The 23,998-nt window shown below is 33.8% G+C and overlaps 1 protein-coding gene across 6 annotated transcripts; it reads left to right on the plus strand.

Moving 5' to 3' along the window:
- The first annotated feature begins 12,465 nt into the window (after positions 1–12,465).
- Positions 12,466–22,825, plus strand: LOC105669431 (uncharacterized). 6 transcript variants are annotated; one of them, XM_067351121.1, is made up of 7 exons: positions 12,481–13,282; positions 15,845–16,144; positions 16,216–16,366; positions 16,435–16,646; positions 18,260–18,379; positions 20,180–20,318; positions 20,393–22,825. In XM_067351121.1, the coding sequence occupies exons 1-7, from the start codon at positions 13,092–13,094 to the stop codon at positions 20,552–20,554; spliced, it is 1,275 nt and encodes a 424-aa protein (XP_067207222.1). In that variant the 5' UTR covers positions 12,481–13,091; the 3' UTR covers positions 20,555–22,825. The 6 variants fall into 6 exon arrangements, with proteins under 6 accessions (XP_067207224.1, XP_067207222.1, XP_067207223.1 ...); XM_067351122.1 differs by having other exon boundaries at positions 12,538–13,282; positions 18,269–18,379; XM_067351126.1 differs by lacking the exon at positions 12,481–13,282 and adding an exon at positions 13,622–14,243.
- The last annotated feature ends 1,173 nt before the right edge of the window (positions 22,826–23,998 follow it).

Consider the following 23,998-nt stretch of genomic DNA (forward strand, 5'->3'; position numbering starts at 1 on the left):
ATAAAAGTGTAATTATCTCCCACAATTTTTTTATGTTTTTTAATAGTACCGTCCTTTGCGCGATTATAAGCAAGAAAATTACCATTTTCACAAAACCAAACCGTATTTTTAGTCATTTGTAGGCATTTATTAGTTGTCATATGTTCTATACACATTTTCTTCTCTGCTTTATATATATTACTTTTTTTGTATTCTGCATATATCCAGTTGTAATATGTAATAAATATAGAATTATATGAAGATAATAGTGGTTTACATCTATAAAAAAAAAAATAAGGCATGTTTTTCAATGTGATCTTATGTAAAATTGTGAATATTTTATATTCTGAAAATATGTAAACATTAAAATGTATTTTTAAAAAATATAATTAAAAAATTGAATCAAGTTTAAAATAATTAAATACGGGATAAAAAGCTGGACTTAACTTTAATATGTGAAAAAGTTTTATCGACAAATATTGTATTAAATTTAAAAAAAAGTATGTTTATTCCAAACATTTTTCTATTAATTCTTTTAATTGGACAAATTTAAATCAATTTAGAAGTGATTAATGATATCATTGCATTGTCTCTGTCAATAAAAATCGAATAAAAACCTAGTTTACATCGTTAAAACGTTGGTACGCGTATTAAGTTTGGTGTGCACCATGAAGAATAGAGATCAGGAGGCTGAACTAGGCTTTCAAAAATGCGATCAAAATCAGGTTTCTGAAGTAATACTGGTGGTACTCGATAGGCGGCGTTCGAATCGCAAAACTCCTCACATATACATATACGGTTGCGTATACATACACACGAACGAAAGATGTAAAGAATAGAGAGGTTACTGTGAGGTTGACTGTGAGGACGGTGTCGTGGAACGCAAGCGACATCTCGATTAGCATTTTGAACTAATTCAGATGACCACTTTTGAGCTCATAATCTAACGCCATCACCTATTAAGTTCGGCCTTCTGTTCTCTATTCTTCATGGTGTGCACCAATGCTTTAATACGGATGCGTTTGCATCGGATATACTAACGAAGAAAAAATAATATGAATTTAATTCATGTTGATTGCTTTTTAGTAGTGGTATTTAAAATTGCAATTCGCTTGAGTTTATTCTTGTTTTGTAAGTAGAATATATTATTTATTTGAATAAAGAGGAGAAAATATGAATAATAATAGTATGTAAAAGTGTATAGCCAGATTTTAAATGTTTCAAAATTTACAATATAGTCGAAGAAGACGCATAATGATAACAATAAGTAATCTTCTCCTCCATTTACTCCTTTTCTACAAGACGTTTTAATATAATATTTTTTGAGAGAGACTAAAGATTAATAATAACATCGGTTTTAATTAAGGTTATCCTGAATGTTAGATTCCCTCCAATATGCGTTTTGTGCGTTTACATAGTCATTTGTATTATTTTATACGCGTATCAGTTAGGATGCAGTCCCATTGAGCACGGATCGGAATGACGGATCGGATTTCTCACTAGAATTGAGTGTTCCGTTCATGTTCCGTTCCGTATAAAATTTCTCTACCAGTCCCATGTAGCAAAAACGAAACGGAATGTCGCCTCGATCGCAAGTAAATGTACTTAATTACGTTAATATTTTGTTATTTAAATGTGGTTAAAGCAATTATATACATAATTTCTGCAATTTTCTTGCAAATTACATTGCTATGTGTACTTAAAAATATTAAATTATTAGAGTAAAATATATTTTGTAACTATATTTCCGTTCCGTTTTTGCTACATGGGACTGGTAGAGAAATTTTTTACGGAACTGAACGGACACATGTGTGAAGAAACGTAAATTATATTTTGTAACAGACAGTTATATTAGACAGTTAAACTCAATGCGACTAAAAATATCCTAAATTCATAGAGATGGATAAAAAAACAGTTTTATTAATCATATTGGCACTCATTTTGACATGTTACTAACATTAAAAGTGCCGTCACATACAGCCCGTAATCCGTAATCCGCACCGGAAGTCCGCAAAAGTTACTAGGTATTTCGTCCGTAACGTTACGTGTTTTTTATCTCCTTGTGTCCCATAGAGCCGTAAATACAGACGTAACAGTAGTACTTTTTTTATTTAACAGATTATAATTGTTTATTTGTATTTTATTCATAAGAAAACTACAGAATATATTATGATTTTAACAAAAGTTTCAATTAAATCGTCAAATTTAGTTAAATAAATAAAATTAGAAAAAGCATTACTAGTAATAACTAGTAACTTGCAGTAACTTTTACGGAAATTTCATGGAATTACGGCCCATGGGACACAAAGAGATAAAAACACACGTAACGTTACAGACGAAATACCTAGTAACTTTTGCGGACTTCCTGTGCGGATTCCGGATTACGGGCTGTATGTGACGGCACCCTAACATCGTTCCGGACAGTTCCGAATGTTCTAACAGACAGAAATCCGCGTTCCGATCGAAAGAAATAGCAGGATCAAAAATTTACTAGAATTCTGGTGAGAAATCCGATCTGTCATTCCGATCTGTGCTCAATGGGACTGCACCCTTAGGGTGCCGTCACATACAGCCCGTAATCCCACGGACTAAAGCCTTGTGTCCACGATACTAGAACTCGGTCCGAGATCTCGGACTGAGGGAAAGTTACTAGAACTCGGATCATGTACACACTGGGTGTTTACGATAATTCAAGTTCGAGTTATAGCGTTTTCGAATAAACGGGGTTTGAACGATCTAGGGTTGATCAATCACTATTTTACTATAAATGCAAGTCTTTCATTGGTGGAGAGGTTGCAATGACGTCATTAACCAACCCTGGGTCGTTCAAATCCTGTATAATCGAAAACGCTATTAGTTTCACTAGGACCGAAAAATGAGATAGACATAACCATCTAGAATCTTTATGATTTATGACAACTCGACGCTGTCTTGTATTGCTTGAGTTAAATTAATTGAATTTGTTGAGTTTATAGAGCAAATTTTATTGTAATAAAAAAATGTTAACTGCAAATCAGTCTATGAAAGAAACAAATAATGTTGGTATGTATGTTGGTATACCTCTTTAATAGATATAATTATATATATATGTATATAATTATATTTATTAAACTCAACAAATTCAATGAATTTAACTCAAGCAATACAAGACAGCGTCGAGTTGTCATGAATTATAAAGGTTCTAGATGGTTATGTATATCTCATTGTCGGTCCTAGTGAAACTAACTCGAACTTGAATTATCGTAAACACCCACTGAATTTGGATGCAAAACTCGAATAAGAAGCTCAAACGAAAAAATGCGTTGCGTCCCACTTTTCGGTACGAGTTTTTGCAAGTTATTAGATTTTACTAGTTTCTTTTACTATCTGTCAAGACAAAATATAAGATACTTATAGTGATACGAGATACTGTGAACAATATAAATAATATTTTAGTAAGTAATTATAGAATTGAAAAAATAAGAGAAATATAATTCTTAAATAAAATAAATTAATAAGATTAATAATTAATAAGATTTACATAAGTAGTTATTATTAGTTTTAATACAGATTAAATTAGACATTAAAAATATATTATAACCTATACATACATATTATTTTTCAAGAAAAGTATAATAATATATAAAATTGATTTTCAGTAAAAACTTCTTTTATAATAAAAAATGGATAATAAGGAAAATGTTAAAATTTTATTAATGTTATATCAACAACATCCTTGTTTATATGTTACAAAAAAGTGTTGATTATCATAATCGTATAAAACGAGATCAAGCTTTACAGATAATCTGTAATTAGTACAAAGAATTAACAGGACAACCACTAACAACTAAAATTGCAAAAAAAAAAATTAATAATTTAAGATCACAATATCTGGACCATCTAAATAAAATAAAACATTCGAAATCAAGCGGTGCATCACTTGATAATATCTATAAACCAACTTGGTGGTTATTTGAAGATATGAGTTTTCTATAACATAGATCAGAAAATCATCGTAAAGAATCGTAACTCGATTACAACGCTAACTATATTCAGCCAAGTATAAATATTATTGTTCGAGGACTCGGACCGAGATCTCGGATTGAGTTCTAGCATCGTGGACACAAGGCTTAAGGAATAGAGGGACTGAGTCTAAAGTCCTAGTTTAGGCGAGAGGGGATGGGGATGGTAATTCAAGCGTGCGGGGGGGGGACTGCTTTCCGCCATATTGATGTAGCGATTCTTATACAGAGATTCTGCGTCTGTGACATGGTTACACTCGTGTAGTGGTGCCACTAGACATAACGAGTGACAAGCGTAAAGAGATTAGGCGGTTTTATTATTGTTGTACTATAAATTTTATAAAATACTTTAACTTTTATTACTCTGAGGCTCTGCATACAGTAGACAAAATATTAGAAATAGCAATAATCATTTAATATTAAAAAGAAAAATTATTTTACATCTAACAAGAGAATAAAATATATTAATTAGTTCCAATTCTTATTTCTTAATTCATGCATTAATTTTTTCTATTCTTTTTGTTTTTAAAATAAATAATTCCAATTTCTTATTTCTAATATTTAATAATTATTCCTATTTCTATTTCCTATTTTGTTTATTGTGCGCAGGATCTGACTTTCATTTCTCACACATACGCAAATAGTGAGTTCTATGTGTGGTGATTACTAAACGAATATGGCGGCCCCCCCCCCCCCCGCCGCAAACGTGCTCCCCCGGTACAGCTTGTGCTCCGTCCCTCTATTCCTTAGTCCGTGCCGTAAGGCCGGCGTCACATAGAACCCGTAATCCGTAATCCGCACCGAAAGTCTGCAAAAGTTACTAGGAATTGCGTCCGTAACGTTACGTGTGTTTTATCTCCTTGTGTCCCATGGAGCCGTAATTCCATGAAATTTCCGTAAAAGTTACTAAAAGTTACTAGTTATTACTAGTAATGCTTTTTTTAATTTTATTTATTTAACTAAATTTGACGATTTAATTAAAATTTTTGTTAAAATTATAATATATTCTGTAGTTTTCTTATGAATAAAATACAAATAAACAATTATAATCTGTTAAATAAAAAATAGTAATACCGTTACGTGTGTATTTACGGCTCCATGGGACACAAGGAGAAAAAACACACGTAACGTTACGGACGCAATCCCTAGTAACTTTTGCGGACTTCCGGTGCGGATTACGGATTACGGGTTCTATGTGACGCCGGCCTAATCCGTAATCCGCACCGGAAGTCCGCAAAAGTTACTAGGTATTTCGTCCGTAACGTTACGTGTGTTTTTATCTCCTTGTGTCCTATGGAGCCGTAATTCCATGAAATTTCCGTAAAAGTTACTGCAAGTTACTAGTTATTACTGATAATGCTTTTTCTAATTTTATTTATTTAACTAAATTTGACGATTTAATTAAAACTTTTGTTAAAATCATAATATATTCTGTAGTTTTCTTATGAATAAAATACCAATAAACAATTATAATCTGTTAAATATAAAATAGTACTACCGTTACGTCTGTATTTACGGCTCCATGGGACACAAGGAGATAAAAACACATAGATGTTTTATATTATGTAATAAAAAATAACACCAATTTTTATATATTTATTTTTTCATTTTATTTTATTTATTATAAAATTCAGACATTGCCATACAATGTTGTGCATGAATATTTACGTAAAAACATTGGAAACACAAAGAATTGGAACTAATTAATATATTTTATTCTCTTGTTAGATGTAAAATAATTTTTCTTTTTAATATTAAATGATTATTGCTATTTCTAATAGCGTTTTCGATTATACAGGATTTGAACGACCCAGGGTTGGTTAATGACGTCATTGCAACCTCTCCACCAATGAAAGACTTGCATTTATAGTAAAATAGTGATTGATCAACCCTGGGTCGTTCAAATCCTGTATAATCGAAAACGCTATAATATTTTGTCTACTGTATGCAGAGCCTCAGAGTAATAAAAGTTAAAGTATTTTATAAAATTTATAGTACAACAATAATAAAACCGCCTAATCTCTTTACGCTTGTCACTCGTTATGTCTAGTGGCACCACTACACGAGTGTAACGTTACGGACGAAATACCTAGTAACTTTTGCGGTCTTTCTGTGCGGATTACGGATTACGAGCTGTATGTGACGGCACCCTTAGTACGGTACTGCTACTTGATACGCTCGTACCAAATTGATCCGGCAGCGTTTACATGATACGTACCGTGATACAAATACAAGGATATTCTCATAAGACGTCAGACCACTGCGCATCTTAACTAACAAGGAGTGGGCACAAACTGTAAAATACGAAATGAAATGAGCCATAGTTCATTTGAAAGGGGAGATCGAGGGTATAAAAAATGTAAAAGGGTTTGGGTGCATGGGCCTTAGTTTCGGAGAAATTTGCATGTGAAGTTAGACATTTGGTTGGCTGGTCGGTAAGTACTATGAATAGTTCCAACAAAGCATGAAGCGCCGTGGCTGCGCAGCCTAAGGCGTGCGCCTATTATTTTTCTTATCTATGGCGAGAACAGTTCGAGACCTCGCTGTGCCAACTTTTTTTTTATACGACTATTTTTAGCAATGTAATAAATTTTTATTATTCTTTGCAGTAAAATATTAATTATGCAATTTTTATATTTATATATAATATTTGTTTTATATTATGTAATAAAAAATAACACCAATTTTTATATATTTATTTTTTCATTTTATTTTATTTATTATAAAATTCAGACATTGCCGTACAATGTTGTGCATGAATATTTACCTAAAAACATTGGAAACACAAACAAATCTCACACCATGAACATTTTATAAAAGAGTAGTTTGCTTTACATGAACATTTAATGTTATGTATGTTTGCAGGAAAACATAATTGATTAACATTATAAAAAATGTCGCGTTCACTTGCTTACTTTGATGCGTACCAAGCATATTGTATCATATTTTTAAACTTTGGAGCACATAATAAGTAGTAAGTTAATGATTGAATTCTTATTGCATCATATCGAGAATTTAATTCTATCTTTTCTCCATGAATAAGAATATCTGCACAGTTGCCTTTTCCATTGTTATAAATCAAAGAGAACGGTTGGAAGACTTCTACACTGATCGATACTCAAGAGAATACTGGTCAGAAGAGCTCTACGTGACCCTAACGGTTTTTTAAAGTTGTGATCCGTGCACATGTGCCAAAGAGAACAGATACCTGCTCACAAAATCAGAATATTCCTAACATATTTATTTTTATATTCTTACATTTCTGATATTTCCAATGTTTTTACGTAAATTTTCATGCACAACATTGTACGGCAATGTCTGAATTTTATAATAAATAAAATGAAATAAATAAATAAATATATAAAAATTGGTGTTATTTTTTATTACATAATATAAAACAAATATTATATATAAATATAAAGATTGCATAATTAATATTTTACTGCAAAGAATAATAAAAATTTATTACATTGCTAAAGATAGTCGTATAAAAAAAAAGTTACAGCGAGATCTCGAACTGTCCTCGCCATAGATGAGAAAAATTATAGGCGCGCGCCTTAGGCTGCGCAGCCACGGCGCTTCCTGCTTTGTTGGAACTATTCATAGTACTTACCGCCCAGCCAACCGAATGTCTAACTTCACATGCAAATTTCTCCGAAACTAAGGCTCATGCACCCAACTCTTTTACATTTTTTATACCCTCGATCTCCCCTTTCGAATGAACTATGGCTCATTCTATTTCGTTTTTTACAGTTCGTGCCCACTCCTTGTAAGTAACGTCACTAATTCAAGTAAATATACCCAAAAAAATAATTTGGATATTTGGGCTTAGCTTACACCGATTGTTTAGTACGCGTACCAAGTACTGAATCTCTTTGATTGGCGTAGATTTTACACTAAACGATTTATATCTATCGGAGAAGCAGATTTAGTACTTGGTACGTGTACTAATAGCGTTTTTCACTGGTCGCACTGGTGCGCACTGGGTGCGCACTAGATGAGGGCAACGTATTTCACTGGGCGTTTCGGTGCGCACGGAAACGGAGCGCGCTGTTTCAGTGAAAAGTTGAGTGCCGAGTTTTTGCACGTTAGTGCATAAATTCGACACGAGCTCTAAGAGACGGTGTCGGTTGAGTGCAAGATGGCAGCATGCGATATTTTTAATGCTCTTCAATTGCTAGATTTGCTATCTTCTTCATCATCTAGCAGTGATAAAGATAAAATAACAAAAGAAAATCCACAAAAAATTCCAAAAATCGAAAATTTTATTAATGTTGTATATAATCTTACGGATAAGGACGTAAGTCGTGATTATATATTTATTATTTATTAATAATTTAATTGTTGCTGTACAGGTATTGTTTATTGTACTGTATTGGTATTGTATTATGTGAAAAAATATATACATGTGTTGTATATAAGTGCTACAAATAATTATATATTATTGTTACAGTTCAAAAGTCATTTTCGTGTTGCAAGAGCAACAGCTTATAAAATAATTGATATTTGCGCAATTTCACAATTCTATTCGTCTGATAGAACTCACGGAGGTAGTAAATCTACCGCTGCTAAATTGGACATATTATCATTTTTGACACATTATCAATTTATTGAATAAGTCTATTTCACTTGATTGAAGTTTTAATGACAGCATGTCATTATTGACTTTAAAGCAAATGTTTAATTTCTCTGATTGTTCCATCATTTTTCGTAAATCCAGAAATATTGCACTTTTTGGCACTTGACACATGTAGTTTATTGTTTAGCTGGGAGTGCAAGAAACTCGCACTTTCGGCAACCTCGTACAGTGCTGCTGCTACTGAACAAGTTTTCGGTGCGCACTCAGTGCGACTCAGTGAAAAACGCTATAAATAATCGGTGTAAACTAAGCCATAGGCTGTGTTCCGAAATTCACTGCCAGTACTAAAAATCTATAATTTACGTTACGTATATTGCAGATTTTCAGTACTGGCAGTGAATTTCGGAACGCAGCCATAGTCGATGATTCTGTGGCTAATATGTTTGTAGTTTAACCTAAAACAGATTGAAGAATTGTGAATTTACGCTATTTACAATATGTAAAATTATTGTAAAATATATTTTTTATTTTTTAAATTTTATTGAAAATTAATATTTTTAATACATATAGGAAATTATTATAGTTAATATTTTTAACTTTTGCAAGTTCAAATTGACTGTTTCAATTTATTATGGCCTAGTTTACACTGATTGTTTAGTACGCGTACCAAGTACTAAATCAGCTTTTTTGATTGGTGTAGATTTTACACTAAACGATTTATACCTATCGGAGAAGCAGATTTAGTATTTGGTACGCGTACTAAACTAAGTTTATATAAAACATAAAATTAAATACACATTGTTTGGTTGTATCAATATTATCATAATGAAATACCATTTAATAATCGCAATATCTACATTATTATCGAAATTAATATAACTCTCGAAAATAATGTTATTAAGTTTATTTTATAACATATTTGAATTTAACGCTCCATATGACGTCACCTTGTTAAAGTTTCTGATTGGTTGCCTAATGTTAACCTGCGTAAGAGCATACCTTTGTATTTGTATTATGGTACGTACTAAATATTTAGTACGATTTTGGTACAAATATAATACCAGATACGCATATCAAGTTCACGGTCAGTGATGCATGATTGAGCATCTTGCATCATGCGCGATATGAGGGGAAGAGCCCCCACCATGGCGGCACCATACAAGCAAGCATCGCTGACGTCAACGCGTCCGTGTGCGCTTGCCGTTCCAACAGCGTACGACTCATATTATTTTTTAATAATTATTTTGTTATTTTAATTAAACTTTTTTCAATCAAATTTTGATCAGTTTTATTTATACATTTTATGTGTATTTTATGTATGTTTATTTCGAATTTGTACCTTGAATAATGTATCAGTTACTTTTCATGTTGCTAATGGTAGTTTTCTACCAAGAGACACAAGCGACACAAAAGTATTATTCTCTCTGATGCTCATTGAATATCGAACAAAGACAGAGTGATACTTGTGTCGATTTGTGTCAACTTATGTCCTTTGCTGGAAAACATACCTCATATTAAAAATTTAGATAATTATTAAAATATAAACATATTGGAGTTTCTTTTTTGGAACTTGGCCAGACCTTATCATTTATGAATTTTTATGCTATTTTAAATATAAATAAAGATTAAACTTTATATAACTTACCGTTCACCAAATTTTGTCGATTTCTGATTTGTGATACTGACAAACAAATGTTTACTTTTTTTGTTTAATGTATCGCATGCCACACTATTAAATTGTCTGCATACCATAGTAAGCTGATATAAAGTATATACATCACAGAAATTGAAAATTATTTCTAATATCTCGTTCGGAAAAATACACGGATCAGACATATTTATCTTCTTGATTGAACGTTACCACGTGAGAATATAGATATTATAAGCGGTTTGTTCACTTCACCGAACGTTATACATTTTTATTTTTAAGGTAGAATATCTTCAGCTTAAGATCTGCTATTCGGCACAAACTCTCTAGATCCTATAGACTACCACGTTAAAATTCCTTAAATAATTCTGTTCGACTTTTTAACAAACCGGTAAACTTCAGCAACAGTCTTCACTGCTCCCGCCGGGGAAACTGCCACACATAGAACTCTTTACCAAAATCCACTAAAATATAACTACGGTAGTTTTCCACCAAGAGACACAAGCGACACAAAATGACACTGTGGGCTTGTTCGTTTTAGCTGTACTGGGGCAGCTCTGGGTCTGCTCTAAACAAGATAATACAGGACAAACTATTTATCTGTCCTGTATTATCCTGTGTAGAGCAGAACCAGAGCAGCCCCAGTGTAGCTAAAACGAACAAGCCCAGTGTTCGACACAATGTTTTCCTACAACGACACAGCTCGACACAAATATACACAGCTAAAGAGGTGAGTCGAGGCTTTGACTATAGAAACATGGACTGCTAGTGTTTCCCCCCTTTTCCCATTGAAGCAATGTTAAACAGATGTAATGGACATCTCTAACGATATTAACTCCGCCTTTTGCCCAAAAAGCGGGAAATTCAAATGTAAAATATCTGAGAATAAGTAAAGGTTAAATATAAAAACAATATCATTATTATTACAGACTTAATAATTTTATTATAAAGAAAGAAATAATGTTATAACGTTATTATAAAAATAAAATAAACGTAAATGCATCGTAACGTTATAATATAAAATAATAAAATAATAAAATAATAAAGATGTGTTTACCTTGTTGGTGTTAAGTTATTTTTAGATTTGTTCATTCTTTTTGGATCAAGATTTTGACTACTTGGAGACATTTCTGTCGTTATTTCTCTAGCTTCGATATATTCCGATTCAATTAGGCATTGATCATCATTGATCACATCTGTACTTAGCAATGGAATTTCTGGCGTTGCTGGTAATATTTCTATTCTGTAATTTACAATAATTATACTAATAGATTTACTAAATAATAGATGTTACAAATGTTTACTGTAATTGTAATTATATTAATTGTATTACGTTTGTTCTTGGGCACGTGGAAAAATAGATGGAATAGATGGAATAGATGGAATTTGATTTTAATCGAAATTGTTCATAACCGAAACGTTCTATACACTTTGATGTAAAGTGTAAAATGTAGATGCGACTACTTTTCGGTACATTTCGTGCACTTTCTTGTTTATTTAAAGTTACTAATGCTTTGATCCACTTCTCCTTAAGACTTGGATTGCTCGGAAATCTATTATTCATATGTATGTAATTATTCTCTCGAATTATATAAACATCACGTTATTTTATTAAGATATTTAATATGTTTATTATAATATGCGACAAGACAAAATAAAAATACTAAAATAGTATGTAAATGAATAATAATAACTTAAATTATTAATACTTTGACATTAAAAGTTAAAATTTCAGTGAGATTGATACTGATTTCTTCATTGATTTAAGCAGATAAATATTTTTACTTCGTAAACTACACATTTTAGAAAGTATTCTAGTATTATACAAATTAGAATCACACAAACTATAATATACCCAAAAAATCGCAAACTGGTATCATTATCGTCATGTTGACGTTTATATTTTGAACTATTGCACCTTTCCACAAAACAATAACGACCCATTTTTTAATTGTATAAAATAAATAAACTGATGAGGACTCCGGCTGTTGATCGTTTTCGATCATGCTTTGTATTGTGTACGCATGTGACGTCATGATATTTTAGTTCTTGGGTAAGGGCCATGGTGGCGTTGTTCATTACACTCTTATTTTACTACTAGCAATCCATGTTTCTATAGTCAAAGAGTCGAGGTGATTTGTGTTCAATTCATGGCTGCCAATTATTTGACAAACTTAGGGAAATATTATTTTATGTACTATTATATTTTATGTACTATATTATTTTATGAAAATTGTGAAATCCAAAATTTATTTTTGTAAATTATACTTACTATGCAATTAAAGCAGATGTACATATACATATGAGTAAAATTTCAAAAAAAAATTTACTATAGAACGCCAACTATGGCTGTACTAAGAATTATAATGTTTCAACAAGCGGCTTCACACAATAGTTTTGTGCCTGACACTGTGTCTATTTGTGTCTTATTGGTGGAAAACTACCTGAGGTAACCTTCTCTCTATAGATCTTAGATCCGTTTTCGGCGGAGTGGGGGAACTTCGTCAGCAAACTTTACTACATGAAATTGTACCTTCATTGGGCCGCAGTGTTGTACAAATTTAGCAGCTTCTGAATCTGGCCCGTCTTGTTTCCAGTGTACTTATATTTTAGTGGATTTTGGTGATGAGTTGTTCTGTGTGTTTTCCCGGCGGGAGGAGTGAGGATTGTTGCTGAAATTTACCGATTTGTTAAAAAGTTGAATAGAGTTCTAAGGAATTTTAACGTGGTAGTCAATAGGATCTAGAGGGTTTGTGTCGAATAGCAGATTTTAAGCTGAAGATATTCCACTTTAAAAATAAAAAAGTATAACGTCCAGTGAAGTGAACATACCGGTTATAATATCTATATTCTCACGTGGTAACGTTCAATTAAGAAGACAAATATGTCTGTTAAGTATATTTTTCCGAACGAGATATTAGAAATAATTTTCAATTTCTGTGATGTATATACTTTATATCAGCTTAGTATAGTATGCAGACAATTTAATAGTGTGGCATGCGATACATTAAATAAAAAAAGTCAACATTTATTTGTCAGCATCACAAATCAGAAACGGAAAAAATTTTATGAACGGTAAGTTAAATAAAGCTTAATCTATAATTATATTGCAATTTATTCTAGAACAGTGCTCGGAATTAGTTGAGTATTTTAGCAGATTTTTGTGGTTGACACCTCCTTCCCTTTCCTTATGAAAGATTCATACTGTGTCCGATGTCCAACATACGACGTCCGATGTCCAATATTAAAGCTTGTTTTCTAGACCAGGCCTGGCCAAAAGCTTGCTCGCGAGCAGCCTTCAAAGTCCGCTGGATGGGGACTCGGCCCCCACTATCTCGCCGTTCCCACTTTTGTTTGTTCGCTATCTTTTGTTTTAAAGCTTAGAACAAAAAATAGCAAACAAACAAAAGTGGGGACGGCGAGATAGTGGGGGCCGAGGCTTTTGGCCAGGCCTGTTCTAGACGATAAAATATCTTTAACTAGAATTTCTAGACATCGTACGCAGTATGAATCCAAGATCTATAGAGAGAAGGTTATCTCATACGCAAAGAGGGACGAACGGCAAAAGAGACAATGATGATGTCATCTGCGAACAGAAGCTATAGGTCTGTTCTTTATAGCTGAACTGGTTGCACTAGTTCAAAGTTTATCTTTTCCCCTTCATATTGGAAGGACAAAGATAAACTCTGAACTAGTGTAACCAGTTCAGCTATAAAGAACAGACCTTAGCTACTGTTTGCCGGTGAGATCATCATGCTCCCCCCTTCCTTCATTGTTCCCCGCCAACAACCGGTTTTATTGAGGTAACTTTCTCTCTATAGATCTTGGTATGAATCCTCTAATGGCTTAGTTTACACCGATTGTTTAGTACGCGTACCAAGTATTAAATCTGCTTCTTTGATTGGTGTAGATTTTACACTAAACAATTTATACCTATCGAAGAAGCAGATTTAGTATTTAGTACGCGTACTAAACAATCGGTGTAAATTAAGCCATTATCGCCTGCGCCGCAACTGCTAGGACTAAACATATAAACGTGAGTATTCTTGTCTGCGCCATTTTTATTCTATTCCTCCACTCCTTGTCCAAGATCTATAGAGAGAAGGTTACCTTATACGCAAAGAGGGACGAGCGGCAAGAGGGGCAATGATGATGTCATCTGTGAGCAGAAGCTATCTCAGACTGTTACTGTTGGCTGATGAGATCATCATGCTCTCCCCTTCCTTCATCGCCCCTCGCCGTCAAGCTGTTTCTAGCTCCCTCCCTTCCTTTATCCTCGCTCACAACCGGTTTTACTGAAGTAACCTTCTCTCTATAGATCTTGCTCCTTGCCCTCTCGCCCCTTTGTCGCTGAGCTGAAAAGTTTATGATGATTAGGTTATGTCTTCTAAGCTGCTCGAACTTTGTAGCTCCGTTCACCGTTCACATTCTAAAATCACCTGAATACTATTATAATATTGCTGCAAGATCTGCGAGGAATGTTTGTTGTTCAGGTTATTCCTAGGTAAGGTGTTGAATGTATGTCATTTAAAGAAAAAATTGAAATTTATCTTTTGCGAGTAAATTGTAGTGTTGTTTATCCATAAGTTATCCGATATACGACGTATTGTAGAACAGGCCTTAGTGCTCTACTAAAGTAGTTTTTCACCAAAAAACACAAGCGACACAAAAGTATTATTCTCTCTGTTGCTCATTGAATATCGAACAAAGACAGAGTGATACTTGTGTCGATTTCTGTCAACTTGTGTCCTTTGCTGAAAAACAACCTAGGACCAGCACCAAGCGTTAGTAAACAAAGCCATTGAAAAGCGCCTTGAAGAAGTAGGGCTGATTCCACTAGGAAGAAGAGAGAGCTACATTGCCGGGTGACGTCTGTCTTTCTTGCAACGTTTTTGATTGGCTACTCTAATAAAAATATTTTGCTGACAGTGCTATGAAATCAATGAAAAGTGAAACAAAAGTTTTTGAAAAATTACTGAATATATTTCAAAATGAATCATAATTTTCCGTATAAAAATTTAATGTAATATTATGAAATATAAGGAAAGTTAAAATATACTGTTGAAAAGTAATAAAAAAGTTTTTAAATAATTATCATTATGAAATTTACTGAATTGAACTGAAAACTGTTACTTTTTAATGAAAAATTGCTGAAATATTTATGAAATTAATAATTGGGGTCAATTGAGAGAAATTTTCAAATACATTTCAGCAAAATTTCGTTATATTTTTAGAAAAATATTTCTATCAAAGTGGGCACCAAACTTTATACGCGTACCAACGTTTTGACGATGAAAACTAGGTATATATTCCATTTTTATTGACGGAGACAATGCAATGACATCATTAACCACTTTTAAATTAATCTAAATTTGTCCAATTAAAAGAATTAATAGAAAAGTGTTTCTAATAAACATACTTTTTTTCAAATCTAATACAATATTTGTCGATAAAACTTTTTCACATATTAGCGTTAAGTTACAACTTTTTTTCTTGTTGTTAATTATGCAAAACTTTATTCAATTTTTTAATTATATTTTTAAAATACATTTTAATATTTACATATTTTCAGAATATAGAATACACACGATTTTACATAAGATTATATTGAAAAACACGTCTTATTTTTTTTTACAGGTGCAAACCATTATTATCTTCATATGATTCTATATTTATTACATATTGCAACTGGATATCTGCAAGTTATAAAGAAAGTAATATATATGAAGAAAAAAGGAATATGTGTAGAGTACATTATAGTAGTAATAAATGCCTACAAATGACTAAAAATACGATTTGGTTTTGTGGAGATTATTTTCTTGCTTATAATCGCGCAAAGGACGGTACTATTAAAAAACATAAAAAAATTGTGGGAGATAATTACGCTTTTATTAAATCTATTGCTCATTGCGATGATTATATTATAAGTGGCGACGTGTAAGTATTTATTTATAAATACTGTATTTTATGTTTTTTTTTCATTTTTAATTTTGACAAAATTCTTGCAGAGATGGTATTATTAAACACTGGAGAATTGAATCAAAAAAGGATAAAAGAAATAATCTTAAATATTCAGTAATACATGATGTAGATGAAAAAATTGATTTCATAGACGCAACATCACAACACATTATAATTGGTTCTTCCAATTTAATAAAGGTAAGATTCAAGAAAAATTGCAATAATGCTATCTTAATGTAGTATGTAAAAAGTTTGTTTTTGCGTAGATACTGAAATATACAGACGATAAAAATGGTTGTACGGAAGAAAAGCAAATATTTTATGGAGTCGACGTGGAACAACCTGATGACTATTGTTTTGGCAACCTAAATAATATAACCTCAATCTCATTTGACCCTATAGGAACAAAATTTGCTGCTAGTTTCTGTGGTTCTAATCTATCATCAACGTCGATTCTAATTTACGATATTGAAAAAAAGTAAGTGATATTTCAATTAATTGATCAATTTCTACAAATGTTGATTTAAACATTGACTATGTTTACAGACACTATTATATGATTCGATTTAATAACATTTCTAATTATAACTTACAAGGACGGTTTAATAACTCAAAAATTCTAAAAAATTTGAAACTGCAGAAATATAATATATGAACCTAACCAAAAAGCTATTTCTTGTTTTGGCAAAAAATAATTCTAGAGGGGGAAATATCTTTCGAAAAATCGGAATTTCTTTGAAGAGTGTTTCCACCCCTAGAATTATTTTTTATTTAAAACAAAAAATAGCTCTTTGATTAGATTTATATGTATTATTTTTCTGCAAAATTTCAAATTTTTTAGAATTTTTGGGTTATCAAAACTTTCTTGTTAGTGAGTACTGAATTATATATACGGGAATGGGCACTGAATCGCTTCTTGCGGGAGAGAACTACATGTCATGTGTTGCTGTCCTTTCCATAGACATAGGAATAAGGAGACGGAGTGTAAGCCGCAAGGGGTGAAGCCGCTTTCGAGGAGCGGGGACTACGGTCACATGGTACTTTGGTGCCGCATTTATGCTACAACTAATCCCAATGTGGCACCAAAATATCACGTGACTGCTATTTCCCGCACCGCGGAACTGGCTTCACTCCTCTCGCCTAAAGTAAGATTTTATGCTCTGTCTCCTTATTCCTATGTCTATGGTCTTTTCACATACAGTTAAGTTCGAAATTTTTGACTGTGTTTGGCGTAGTAGGTACACACCAGACACAGGAATGTCTTAGGGCCTATTCAGACAAACTTGCATAGTCGCATAAACATGTGCTTAAAAAAAATTAATTGGTCCAGTTCTTTATGCATTTGCTTATGGACCAATCATGCAAGTTTGTCTGGATAGACCCTTACACATGTATTTGTCAACGAGTGTCAAGGCACATTTAAATTTGCTTGTGAAATTCACACTCGTTCAAGTTCATATATTAAGGCATTTCTGTGACCAAGTGTACAATCGGTACAATACCTACGAATTAAGCGTAAAAACTTTTTGGCCTGTCTGTATATCTATAAAGTATAAACTGTTGATTTTCTATCCAATAATAAGTGAAGAACGTGGGCATAAGAGAAAATAAAAATATATCTTTCTCTCTTTCAAATAGTGGAAGGATCCGTCGTTAAGCCTGCATCAGATTACGCATTGAAGATTGAAAATTAAAAATTGAAGTTTAACCAATCAATACAAAAAAAGCCAAAAATTCTTTATCTTGATTGGTCAAATTTCAATCTATAATTTTTATTTTCAATATTTAATGTGTAGTCTGATACAAACATTTTGCCCGTATATAAAGCTATACTCTGTCCAGCGAGAGAAAAACCCGGTCTGCGCATAGAAGCATAGCAGTCAAAGTGGAAAGAGCGTTGCGCCACTCGCTGGCATTAAAAAGCTGCACAATCAGTACAATTGTGTGGAATGGCGGGCTTTCTAAGCGTTCCGTGAGGAAAGACTTGAACGAAACAGACGAATTTTTGATTTAACCGTGGACCATTCTTTCGCTGGACAAAACATAGGATTTTATGTATTATTGGAATAAAATATACATATTAATGTATAGCAATTTTAGTTATCATGTAATGGATAAAAAATTTGGAGGTACTTGTCGGCAACTACTATGGGAGGATCCTCAAACTATTCTCATGTGTTTTGAGCATTCTATTAAAAAAATGGACATGAGGTAATAAATCTTATTGTTGATATTGTTACGTCCTGATAGATGTAGAATTTTTTTTCGTTGGGCTCGGCGATCGACGTAAACGGGCCTGACCGCACGAGCCGAGCGGCACGTTTAGGACTTGCGACGGATCAGCGACTGGAAGAGTCGTTTTTACTCCGTCAACAAGTCAACCGCTCGTGGTTCCCTTTTTGGGTCAAGGAATTGAATCCCTATTACCCGGGGCGGAACCTTTGTGCGCAATTTGAGAGGGAAGGTGTGAGGGGATGACGAACGAGGAGGGTGTGGTTAAATGAAAAAGGACAAAAGTTTAATTTATTAAAGACAACATTTTAATTTGATTGAATTTATAATTAGGATACAAAAACTTAATTCTTGATCGCATGTGTTAATAATTTTATTTGTGTATTCTTTACAATAGTGTGTGTGTGTGTGTGAGTGTTTTATTTTTCCGGAGGGAGGACAGAAGAAATAATAAAATAAAGAGGAATGAACTGACTTACTCGTTGCAGGATAGTTTCGGATCGGGTTGAATATGTTCGGTGGTTCTGAACAGGCGCCCCGTTGAGGGATGGTGTGTAGGCGTCGGACCCTTTTGTAAACGTATGGGTACCCTGCTGCGGGATGGTGTCGTCAGGGTGATGGACCCTCTACTTGAGATGCACCACTGGTCGCGACAAAGTATCGACTTGTTTAATTCGCGGCCCGAACTACTCGAAAAACTGTCTGAAGGACTTGGCAAAACTTGCTTGATGAACTGAGTGACTAATTGTGTATAATTGACGTTTGGAGCCACCAAAATACGGGTTTTTATACCCTTTTCTTGGGGTGGATCCATTTGGAAAATTTTAGGTTTTTGAAGCGGGGATCGAATAGGAATTAGTCTTGTGAGAAGATTTTTAATGTGGGGGAGGGTGGCGTCATTTTTAGCTAATAGGATTAGGTTTAGGTAATTAAGTTACTTGGAATGGGGGTAGGAAGAAAGGGGCCTTAACGAATAAGGAATAGCGTCGTTTCGGGTCCATAAGCGATGGGGGTAGGTTTTTGAGATGGCGTAACCCGGTTGGTGTTAATTAGTATAGGTGGGGTGCATCTCAGTGTCTTAAGATCTAGGTGGGCGTAGTCTTTAGACCGTACGACGGAACAAAGGGTGGTCTATAGAGGTGCTTGCCCCGATTCCCGGCTTTCGGATTGGAGGGTTGAGAATCGGTATATGAGTTCGCGAGACCTTGGGTCACTGATCTAATAAATTTGACAGTTTACGACTGTCGCGTGGCCCTGGAGTCGCGTGGAGAGTGCGATTAATGCATCTCGGTTTCCCAGACCTACTGAACACGTGCACCGTATCAGGTGTCATGCCTTCTAGGCGTGCGACTGTGGTCATTGCCCGATCGTCACTCGGTAAAACCTTATCTACTAGGGTTTCCGTAGGCGGAATCCAAATATATGGCTAGCTGGTGCCAGTTTTTATTTCTTACTTTAAACATCTGGAGTCGACTAAGGACTCCGGTTACCGCGAGTTTTGACTTTTATGATTTTTCTGACGACGATAAGCACGCTGACCGACCAAAGTATTTTCAAATATCTATTCCCCTTGCTATTTTTCTCTGTGAGAAAGTTCGAGCTCATGGTGTCTCGTGAGAAAAACAGCTCTGGCGTTATAATATTTTTTAAGAGTTTTTGTTGGTCCCGTGTTTACTAGGTCTGGTATTTAATAAAAAGAAAAGAATCGTAAAGTCTGATCAGGACGTAACAATATTAATTAACTATTTAATTTCTTTATATTTGCTACTATCATTTCAGAACATCCAAAGTTGTACGTACATGGGATTCTTCAAAATATGGCTTATCATTGTGTTGCTCATCAGATAATCGGTACACTTTTGTAACGGGATATATTAAGATTGTTCTATGGGATCAGAGACAAAGTGATGCCATTCAAGTTTGTATTTTATTTTTAAATTATTTGTATCATGTACTTTATTAGTAAATTATTATTGTCTTAAAAATTTTTAGACGTATACTATGGACAAATATAGAGGAGGTATATGTGCTTTAGAATTTGATAACACTCATATTTATGTTCTTAAAGGCTCTAATCTTTATGAATTAGATTTTACGGAAAGACACCACTTTGATCACAAAGAAATAAAAAAGTTATTTGGTAATTTTTATTAAATAAAGCAAAATCGGTTTAAAATTTTTTTATTATATTTTATATGTTTACATCATTTTAATGAAATCTATACAAATTGAGAACCGCCGTGCTGCTCAAGATGCGATCAGTCAAAAAGATCATTCGATTTGTTTTATCTCTTTTTGTTGTACACTCTCTTCACTGAATTTTATACATGTATATATTCATGTATACTCTACACATATGTATATAAAAAATGGAGGCTTTCCAACAGCCTATGGCCGGCGTCACATAGAACCCGTAATCCGTAATCCGCACCGAAAGTCCGCAAAAGTTACTAGGGATTGCGTCCGTAACGTTACGTGTGTTTTATCTCCTTGTGTCCCATGGAGCCGTAATTCCATGAAATTTCCGTAAAAGTTACTAAAAGTTACTAGTTATTACTAGTAATGCTTTTTTTAATTTTATTTATTTAACTAAATTTGACGATTTAATTAAAATTTTTGTTAAAATTATAATATATTCTGTAGTTTTCTTATGAATAAAATACAAATAAACAATTATAATCTGTTAAATAAAAAATAGTAATACCGTTACGTGTGTATTTACGGCTCCATGGGACACAAGGAGAAAAAACACACGTAACGTTACGGACGCAATCCCTAGTAACTTTTGCGGACTTCCGGTGCGGATTACGGATTACGGGTTCTATGTGACGCCGGCCTATAAATAAAGAGACAAAACAATCCCATTGTTTTTCTCTGTTTTTTTCTTATGCCACACTTATATGAAAAAACTTGTATCAGACGAGCCTGCATGCAACTTGTTGCAGCAATTCACAAGCGATCTAGTAAATTACTATAGCACAAAAATTGATAAATGATAAGGTCTGGCCAAGTTCCAAAAAAGACACTCCAATATGTTTATATTTTAATAATTATCTAAATTTTTAATATATTACCAACATCAAAAGTAACTGATATATTATTCAAGGTGCAAATTCAAAATAAACATACATAAAATATACATAATATATATAAATAAAACTGATCAAAATTTGATTCTAAAAAGTAAGTAATATGTTATTCTTAGTGCACATACAAAATTTAAAAAATTTAATTAAAATAAAATATTTATTAAAAAATATAAAAACACTTGGCGCTGCCAAGAGGCTTTACCCATCCTCTTTTATCCCCCCCGCGCAACCCTTTTGCGCTATTTTTCTTTTCCTCCTGTTGAGACGCTCCACCGCCCCTCCGTCCCTCTTTAGAGTGCCGTTACATATAGCTCGTAATCCGTAATCTGCACCGGAAGTCCACAAAAGTTACTAGGTATTTCGTCTGTAACATTACGTGTGTTTTTATCTCCTTGTGTCCCATGAAGCCGTAAATACAGACGTAACGGTAGTACTATTTTTTATTTAACAGATTATAATTGTTTATTTGTATTTTATTCATAAGAAAACTACAAAATATATTATGATTTTAACAAAAGTTTTAATTAAATCGTCAAATTTAGTTAAATAAATAAAATTAGAGAAAGCATTACTAGTAATAACTAGTAACTTGTAGTAGCTTTTACGGAAATTTCATGGAATTACGGCTCCATGGGACACAAAAAGATAAAAACACACGTAACGTTATGGACGAAATACCTAGTAACTTTTGCGGACTTCCGGTGCAGATTACGGATTACGGGCTGTATGTGACCAAGATCTATAGAGAGAAGGTTACCTCAGGAAAACCAGTTGTCGGCGAGAGACGATGAAGTAAGGGGGGAGCTAGAAACAGCTTGACGGCGAGGGGCGATGAAGGAAGGGTAGAGTATGATGATTTCATCGACAAACAGTAGCTGTCTCTCTCTTTCAAAGTTCTTCCTTTTCTAACTGTTTCTAACTGTCACTTGCTTGCATTTATTCTCCAAAAAACTTATGTACTCATTAAATTTTATAATACTGCCAAAAAAAATCGCAAGCACGTAGGTAATAAGAAGAAAGCTGAAGATAATCAAAGAAGAGTCGCCAATAAATATAAAAAAATTATTAATTAATTTAACGCAATTAACAGATTAATACAACATATATGTGTAAGCCAATCACGAATAAGAAACTAGATTAAGGTTGTCCAGAACGTATTTTATAAATGGCGACTTATATCTCGATACTTAGTTAGGTCGATATATATATATCGACCCCTAATCTCGAAAGTAAAGAATCGAACAGAACTGTATGCGAGAAAAGTTAGTAAGGCAGTTCTAGACCGGAACTCAGACGAGGCACATGGTGCGCAATAAAGTGCGTCAACAACACACAAGGGCCTCTGGACATTTATTTTATTCCGCCTACCGCTCCGTTGATCCCATCCTGACACATATTAGTTTTGCTACGTGCAGTGACTATCGTTTCTTAGTAATTAAAGTTTACAGCATCAGAAGTGGGATTCGAACCATCGGTTTGACCGGATTTGTGATCAACTGTGATCGATTTGGACCGTTTACGGTTGTATTTGATACATTAGTGCACATTAACTGTAAGGGTGTTGAGCACATTAGTGCACAGTGCAGCAAGGATCAATTAATGTCCTTTATCCACCGCCATCTTTATCGCGTCCGCGTGGTCATCGCGTCGGTTCGCGTTAGTACCGCCATTTTCGGGCCTCATAAGAGTCGCCGTCGATGATTGGCTTGCATCGTGGCAACCATTTTGTTAGACGCTACGCTCTATTGGTTTGTCACCAGAACGACACGTGCTGATTGGCTCTTGTCTTGTGCAACTGGACACGATGTAACGGTTATTGAGTTAAACATTTAGACCGTTCGACTAATTAGTGAAGGTGATACACATTAGAAATGGATCACAAAAAGGAGTTGGATCGTGCGAGATTAGAGAAGCTCTCGTTAGTGGACCTCATGAAATTAATGGAGAGATACGGTCTTACCCCTCTTAAGGCTCATCATAAATGCATCGACGCCTTAGTGGATCTTGCCGCAAAGGAAACACGTGGTGAGAATCGAGAATCGATTGATTTAAGGGATGCAGCCGCATCTAGTGAAAGTGGAACAAATAGTACTTCCGCTCAATCCGCAAATACTTCCGCTCAATCCGCAGATAATGCTTGGCAATCAGCATTTTCTAGTTTATTGGAACAAATAAGATGTCAGCAAGAGCAAATGAAGACATATCATGAGGAAATAAAAGCTCAAGGGGCTATGATTGCTCAATTGATGGATAACAATCAAGGTAATGTTAATAGAAGTCAATCTACCTCTTTTATTAATCCTGAACCTGCTGTGATACCATTAAGTCCGTTTAGTACAACGAATAGTTCAACTAATCAATCGCTGTCAAACGTACCTCCTGCTCAAGCGGTATCGTTGTTGGCGAGCCAGATTCCCGTCTATAGTGGAACGGAAGACGAAGATGTCGAACTTTGGGTACGTAGGGTTGAATTAGCAGCCAGTGTGCATGGAATTTCGGATAATATCAC

The sequence above is a fragment of the Linepithema humile genome, chromosome 3, assembly GCF_040581485.1.
Source record: "Linepithema humile isolate Giens D197 chromosome 3, Lhum_UNIL_v1.0, whole genome shotgun sequence".
Taxonomy (NCBI): Eukaryota; Metazoa; Arthropoda; class Insecta; order Hymenoptera; family Formicidae; genus Linepithema; species Linepithema humile.

Coding starts and splice junctions, on each gene's coding strand:
- LOC105669431 (XM_067351121.1), top strand. CDS start 13,092: ATGTCTGTTAAGTATATTTTTCCGAACGAGATATTAGAAATAATTTTC. Junction 16,367..16,434: donor GTTCTTCCAATTTAATAAAG/GTAAGATTCAAG, acceptor GTTTTTGCGTAG/ATACTGAAATATACAGACGA. Junction 20,319..20,392: donor GACAAAGTGATGCCATTCAA/GTTTGTATTTTA, acceptor AAAAATTTTTAG/ACGTATACTATGGACAAATA.